The sequence below is a fragment of the Wyeomyia smithii genome, chromosome 2, assembly GCF_029784165.1.
Source record: "Wyeomyia smithii strain HCP4-BCI-WySm-NY-G18 chromosome 2, ASM2978416v1, whole genome shotgun sequence".
NCBI lineage: Eukaryota > Metazoa > Arthropoda > Insecta > Diptera > Culicidae > Wyeomyia > Wyeomyia smithii.
Genome location: NC_073695.1, coordinates 102,355,172 through 102,362,619, shown reverse-complemented (window position 1 = coordinate 102,362,619; position 7,448 = coordinate 102,355,172). Strand labels below are relative to the sequence as shown.

The 7,448-nt window shown below is 38.6% G+C and overlaps 1 protein-coding gene across 2 annotated transcripts; it reads left to right on the top strand.

Moving 5' to 3' along the window:
* The first annotated feature begins 719 nt into the window (after positions 1 to 719).
* On the top strand, positions 720 to 6,667 carry LOC129722265 (TBC1 domain family member 9). 2 transcript variants are annotated; one of them, XM_055675588.1, is made up of 15 exons: positions 730 to 785; positions 848 to 932; positions 1,028 to 1,203; positions 1,553 to 2,379; positions 2,443 to 2,591; positions 2,657 to 2,762; positions 2,955 to 3,623; positions 3,686 to 3,841; positions 4,535 to 4,698; positions 4,760 to 5,021; positions 5,079 to 5,293; positions 5,363 to 5,877; positions 5,937 to 6,034; positions 6,096 to 6,336; positions 6,399 to 6,667. In XM_055675588.1, exons 2-14 carry the CDS (start codon positions 889 to 891, stop codon positions 6,321 to 6,323), a joined length of 3,609 nt encoding a protein of 1,202 aa, XP_055531563.1. In that variant the 5' UTR covers positions 730 to 785; positions 848 to 888; the 3' UTR covers positions 6,324 to 6,336; positions 6,399 to 6,667. The 2 variants fall into 2 exon arrangements, with proteins under 2 accessions (XP_055531562.1, XP_055531563.1); XM_055675587.1 differs by having other exon boundaries at positions 720 to 932.
* The last annotated feature ends 781 nt before the right edge of the window (positions 6,668 to 7,448 follow it).

Below are 7,448 nucleotides of genomic sequence, written 5' to 3'. Positions count from 1 at the left end.
TATAAGCATTCTCGATAATTCGAAGGTTTTTTGTCCTACTCTAATAGAAATGTGTTGATTATTACTAGTTTCTCATGCACTTTCTAATGGAGTACTGCCGGTACCCGCATTACTGTCCCATACTGATTTTGATCACTTTTGAGTTATCATCGGGAATCGCCTGCAGAGCGATCACCAGCGATACTGGAGCGTATCGTTGAGGGACTCTTTCCGCCCCACGAGCCAAACCCTCGGCCTCCGGCGGTCGAGTCTCACGTCCGACGTTCTAGTATCTCAGACACAGAACAGAAATGGTCGGTTAGCCTGCCGAACATCAAATCTGTGAGCGACGACAGCCGTGTCGAGGTTGAGGAGGAGGCAAGGGTTACGACTGAGGAACTCATCGTGATCGCCAAATCCCTAAAGGTGAGCAAGGCACCGGGACCGATGATATTCCGCATTGTTTATTGGCGCAAGAAGGCATTTTGAGACTAAAACTTTCAAAGCTTGTGGAAAAACCACCAAACATTGTTTTTCCCACATGTTTTTGGGGTTCTACATCATCACTGTTAACAAACAAAATCCCTTTAAATTTGAAATCCATTATTTATTCCTGAGAAACAATGATTCGTGCCTATTTAAATTCCATTGAGTGCATGGCATGTTGTTTACGAACGAATTTGCTATAATTTATTATGGAAAGTTAAAAAACTACCATACCTTTCATATATTGCATTGACATTGCATTAAACGTCAAATATTATCAACAAAAGACATCTGAGCTAAGTTCGGCTAGGAAATTACGACTAAAATGTTTTTAATAGTTTTTGCAGACTAAGTTTTATTTCAAGTTTATACACAATTGTAGAATTTTTCAACTTAAAGAAAGATTTTAACTAAGGTATCATTATGTGGATTCCTCCGCGTGAGTGTGCAATGCCGTTTGCTCTCTGGTAAGTAATTGTTACATTCAGTTCTGAATTCTGGTGAGTATTTCGATTGACATTCCAATCATTTCCGTCACATATTAAGATTAACTATTTTGTAGGATCAGCGAAAGTACACTGACCACCTCAAATTACTTCCTACTGCAACGCCGTAAAGGCCATGGAGGACTCCGTGGTTTTTCCTCGATGCTCGTAGGAACGTTGGACAATGTATTGGACACCAAACCATCACCCTATAGAATTTTGCACGTTCAACCTACGACCGGACTACACTACGGTAAAGTAAAAACCTTTAGTTTTTATTCGAATTTCTATTCACTAAAGAAAAATTGCCTTTTTACTGCTGCGACATTCGTTCAGTTTGCTATCTGCCTTAGTTTGCTACTTTTCCTTTCTGCGCTAAATCACAACAGAGCCGGAGATAAGAGAGCAAACCGATGAGTCACATCATACATGTGCATCATGTATCGTGTTTGTAAATAATAAATGATACCATACCGATACATTTGAATTACTGTTTATTTCAAAATCTCCTTTTGTTTATCTCTTGTTCAATATTCCGCTCACTCGTCAAATTTGGTCGTCTTGATACATAGACTATGCACTTATTTGTTATAAAATTTCAGAAATCGCTTCAGACATCACACTGGAAGCCATTCTGAAGGACTGGGAATGGCTTTCGAAGAACTTGTTTCGCGTAATCAACGAAATGGAAACGGAAGAAGAGATCACAAACTTTACAATTTGTAAAATACAATCGCTGCTCGCACATAGCTCACGTGCCACTGAAGAAACGATGGTAGATCCATCAAGTTTCCAGATCATGGTAAACAAGTTTCGTGATAAGTTCAAAATGCCTGAGGACGAAAAGCTTGTCAGTTACTATTCCTGCAGCTACATCAAAAAAGTACCAAGGCAGGGCCAGCTGTACCTGTCACTCAACCATCTATGCTTCTATTCCTATATCTTTGGTGCAGAAAGTAAACTACGGTTCCGCTATACTGAGCTGACGGATATAAGAAAGTCCGGCAATATGATTACAATCAAAACGTCTCAGGAAAAGGAGTACACCTTTGCTTTTCTTTATTCCCCCAGTGAAGCGTACAATCTTATCGAACAAATGAGTAAAATAACAATGCAGAAATTAATACAGGATCCAGATCGACCTATAGTTAATCACGATCCGGTGGTTGGACGAAAAATGGAAAAAAATATAGGACAGAAAACTGTGTTGCTACGAGATTTGACTGCGAGACAACTTTCAGACGAATATCGAGCCCATTTCCGGCTTCCACTTAGCGAGATTTTAGACGGTCGGATTACTGCCTCGCTCTGGACACCACACTCCAAGAAGCACGTTAATGGTATGATCTATTTGTCGCAAAGCTACCTCTGTTTCAAGAGCGACGTGTACGGTCTGGTAGGGCTGGTTATTCCGCTGAACAAAATTATGGTACGTTTTTATATGTTATCTATAAGTATGTGGCTAGTGTTAATGCATGTATTCTTCTTTCAGAGTGTTGAAAAAAAAGAAGATCATCACGATAAATTTAGCAATCGTATTATCGTAACAACGTCTGATGCCAACATATTCCTTTTCTCAAATATATTAGATAGAGATTTTTTGATTAGCAAAATTTCGGAACTGCTTTCAAAGACGACGACGTAAGTAGACTATTTACTATATCATAGGGTTTCATGTGATAAGTCTGTAATGTTCCGTTTTACAGTCCGAGTAAGGAGAAAGATGACATTGACTGGACAAAGCAAGAACCACTGATGCATCTCTTCAAAGATCCCGATAATAAAGCATTTGATGATTTGCAAGCTGAAAAGGTGAGCTTAAGTCTTTACAGAAACACATTATTACAAACTGCTTCACAAGGGTTGGATAGTTGTTTCAATTAAAATATTCATGCGATTCCAAAACCCCACTGTTTTTTCCTAATGTAGAACAAAGAATCCAACACTATAAACCCATTAATCAATAACTAATCTCCTTTTGTTTTTAATTTAATTGCTCATTAGCTGAAAAAATGGGAGGACCATTTTGCTATTTACGGTCGTGGAGTGTCGATGTTCCGTACGACGGAAACCATCAACATGGTGATTGATGGTATTCCAGATCAGCTGCGGCGTGAAGTATGGATGATATTCTCCGGAGCTATACACATGAAACTTATGAATCCCGGACTTTACAAAGTACTAGTAGAGCGTGCTAAGGAACAACAGTCGTCAACATTCGAGGAAATCGAGCGAGATCTGCATCGATCTCTCCCAGAACATCCCGCGTTTCAAACAAACATTGGTATCATGGCACTGCGCCGGGTTTTACAAGCGTATGCTCTACGCAATCCAGATATCGGATACTGTCAGGCGATGAATATTGTCTCATCAGTTTTTTTGATTTACTGTGATGAAGAGGATGCATTTTGGATACTGTGCTGTCTATGCGAATCGTTGCTGCCGGACTACTACAATGACAAGGTGGTCGGAGCGCAGATCGATCAAGGCTCGCTGGATGAGCTAATCACAAGTTACTTGCCGAATTTGCATGTTAAACTAGGTGACCTAGGCATGATTAGAATGATATCGCTCTCCTGGTTTCTGACTATCTTTCTTAGTGTCATGCCATACGAGAGTGCGCTGCACATTATCGATTGTTTTCTGTGTGATGGAGCAAAAGTGATATTCATTGTAATAATTCATAAACAAAAGTTGGTAAAATTTGACTACAACGAATTTTATATGCTTCACAGATAGCTTTAAAGATCCTCGAATGGAACCAGGATAAACTTTTAAATTGTAACGACGACGGTGAGGCGATGCAGTTGTTGTCCAACTATTTAATGGGAATTTACAACGATGAGGTACAACAAATAAAAAACATGGATAAAGAGCGACATCAAATAAGGGTAATTATGAATTCATATATTGACATTGTTCTACTATTTTTTTCTAGTGCATAATAATGTAATAGTTACACACAGTTCCAATTTACGAGCTCAAATAATGATTTAATAACTAAACGACTCTATTGCAAAACGACTTTAAATACAAGACTAAATATTATGCATGTTGACATTAGCATGAAGGTTTTTTTTTTTTTTTCAAAATGTTTTCATTTTCAATGTAGGTACCTGCGTTAGTGTGTGCAAAAGACATTTTTAGATCAGTTAAACTGTGTCTTTATATGTTTCCTTCATACTTTTTTCGTTTGTATAGTTTCGTAACCAGTGAGTTACAGCGAATTAATTTTTAATCCTTCGTCAAAATAGCAGGTCAATCTTCGAATCTGTACTACAAGATGATGCTAACATTATCGGTTTCAACAGTTGTGCAGTAGAGGAGACTCGTTCCTTTGAGTTCATCATCTATCCTGTAAAACATGATATAAGGTATCGGTTCTATTATCGTCCGGTTTGTCCAATTACTGTCAGGGGGGTAAATGATGACCCAGAGCGTTAATTTCTTGCATGACGCATGTATTGGTACTTAGACACTCATCTTAGCATTATAATTAGCAATTTAAAATATTTAAAACGAACCTTTTTTGTTTGTGTTACCGACTGGATAGTTATGCGAATGTTAAATTGATACAATTTCAGAGTCAATCGGTGCAGACACTAATTTACGAAGCATATCTTAAGTTTGGAAAAGCAATCACATCGCAGAAGATAGAGGAACTAAGAAATAAACATCGCCGCTTGACTGTTCATCAACTGGAGAAAGATCTTGAGAATAGCTTCATCAAAAACTTTAAAGAAAATGGGTATTTCCTTGCTTATTGATAAACGTACAAGTTAATAAAACACAGTCATGTTTTCTCCTAGTTACTTCGATGCTGAAGAACTCCGCTTACTGTTGTGTTACACCAAAGAGGAAAAACTGAATCTGAAAAACTGCAGTCGTCAAACGTCGATGAGCGGGGAACCGATTTACGATGCTGCGCTGCTGAATGATGCCAAAAAACGGTTTCGTGATAATCGCTACGATTGCTTCCGAGTGGATTACGATACGTTTCGGAAGCTATTCATCGATTTGACACCCTGGGGCCATGTTCACAGTATAGATGTTGCGGAGAAATTGTTTCGGGTAGAAGATTTGTAAGTTTTTACAAGTCGTTTATTTTGAAGGTTTTTTGTATTGCAGCTCATGGACAAACAAGTTTGTGGATACCTAGAGTTCAAACAGCTCATTTTTGCTTTGGGTATCATTTGCTCAAAACGGGCGACTGAAAAGCTAAAACTGCTCTACATATTGCATTTGCCGCCACTATTATCAGCTCAAGAGATCGAAAACAGTAGTCAATCAGAGTCTAAAGATTCTGACACGGAAGTTGCAACAGAAGCGGAAAGTTTTTTCAGGTAACAATTATAAATTCTCGCGGCTTACGGCGCATGTAATAAATAATATTTCTAATGATCCTATGGCAGCGATAATCCATTCGAGACAATCAAATCTCTACCTTCGCCCATTGACATCAGCCTGGAAGCCTCCGACGTGGAAAATCTCTCACTTTCCCACTTCAACGCCACTCCAAATTTATCAATTGACGAGTCGTCTACGAATGCCGAAACGTCGTCAATGTTTTATGTGGATCTACCTGCCACTTCTAGTGGGGTTGCTGCCTCTGGAGCGGTAGGGAATGCTCATTTAGGTGAGTTTGAATCATGTGGTTCCCGCTCGGACATCAGCGACCTGGGCTTCAACAAAATTAGCTTCGAAGATGGCAGCAGCAGTACCACGACTACGAATGGACGACGTCCTACTGGCAATGAAACAAGAAGCATTAGCAGCTTGAGGATATTTTTAGACGAACCGGATTCGAATTTCACCAACAAAAGCATTCCGAATATGACACAGAAAAATTTTATTGTTTTGTGGACCACGTTACTAGAGATTTTAAATAAAGGCAAAAAGGCGCTTGACGATGATGTGCAGCATGCATGTACGTAATGATGCCCGTAAATGCAACTCCGAAATTTTACCAAATTTCAATCGTTACAGATAACACACTGATATCACTAGGAGAAGATGCATTTTTAAATCGGAGTGGAGAAAGCCTGGAAAGTTTGACGCAGTTTACTTTTCCACTCATGAATGAGGTAATGTTTACTAGGAGATTAAGCGTTTTGTGTCCTATACCATTGATTGTATCTTTTCAAGACGGATCCCAATGGAAACCCGTCGAACGTAGAGCAAGTGCCAGGTACAGCTCAAAAGCGACTTCCGGTTGATGAGCATCAACGTTCTGAGTTGTGGGAAATTACGCTGAACCAGTTCATTGCAACTACCATCTCTATTTGTTCCATAGAAGAACATTTCTCACAAGCAGCTTCTATTAGAACGCGTGTTGAAACTTTACAAAAGAATCGAAGAAAATGTAAAAGTTAACTCATCAACAATGGTGAGTACTGACATTTTTGCACTGTGATATCACAAATAACACTAGCACTTAACTTTGAACAGCCGCTCTTCGTGATCGCTTTTCCGCACATAGAAAGTTACTGAAACATGGTCCTTTAAGGATACCAAGATGCATTAGGGATTACCCATATGCTGCTGGAATCTGATTTTCTCCAATATTCAAATAAGGGAATACATATACTGTCCATAAAAAGTACACTGAACAAACAAATGCGTAAAAACCCATTACTCTGTGACAGATTGTTATAAGTTGTTTCCGAGAAAATTGTTATTAAAATGATTGTGAGGTCATATATTTTATCACACAAGTACTCAGTATTCAATCGAAATGTGACTAATGTTTCCGAAAGCCAGTTCCTGAATAATTTTTTTTTTTTTTTGTGGAAAAATCCAAATTCGTATGCTCTTTAAAAACAAGATCTCTTCCATCAAACCTCATTTTTTTGATTGGATGTACTGCATCCCAATGATTGGCATAACAGTCCTAGGCTTTCATGCTAGCTGCTATTTTTTTAGTAAAAATTAGGGTTGTAAATTGGAAACTTGGGCTCATTTTTTTCGCAAGCCTTACCGGTTCATTCAAAAAGGACAATTTAGAATACATGACAAACTTGAAGCCTTTAAGTAGTACTTACTGCAACTTTAACAAACAGAGCATTGCTCGGACTCAAAACACCATTTCCACCAAATTATCACGATGATTATTGCGATGAAAATCATCGTGATATTTATGTAAGCCATTATAAACATCGGTAATCGTTTTTTAACTCTTTTATATTTATGTTAACTTTCTCCGAAATATCAATATGAAAGCTAATTATCTTATGCCGGTATTTGTTATTACTTTACACCACAACTGGTAGGTTAGTTGGTCTCGAGGTAAGATGCTGGCCTAACAAGCCAGGTTCGAGTCTTGGCTCGAGAGAGACTATTAGTGTCAGTAGGATCAGCATCGTTGCGCCTAGCCCCGCCATTGTCCTGTGTATCAAACATTTGGTTGCGAAGTCTCTGTGTAATAAACAAAAGGTCAAGTTCCGAATTGGAATGTAGTACCACCAACGCTTTGCTTTTTTACATCACAGGAACTATTCG

Excerpts from the sequence above, each read along its gene's own strand:
- LOC129722265 (XM_055675587.1), top strand. The coding sequence starts at position 889 with ATGTGGATTCCTCCGCGTGAGTGTGCAATGCCGTTTGCTCTCTG. Across the intron at positions 933-1,027 it reads GCAATGCCGTTTGCTCTCTG|GATCAGCGAAAGTACACTGA; the intron begins GTAAGTAATTGT and ends ACTATTTTGTAG. Across the intron at positions 6,035-6,095 it reads CTTTTCCACTCATGAATGAG|ACGGATCCCAATGGAAACCC; the intron begins GTAATGTTTACT and ends TATCTTTTCAAG.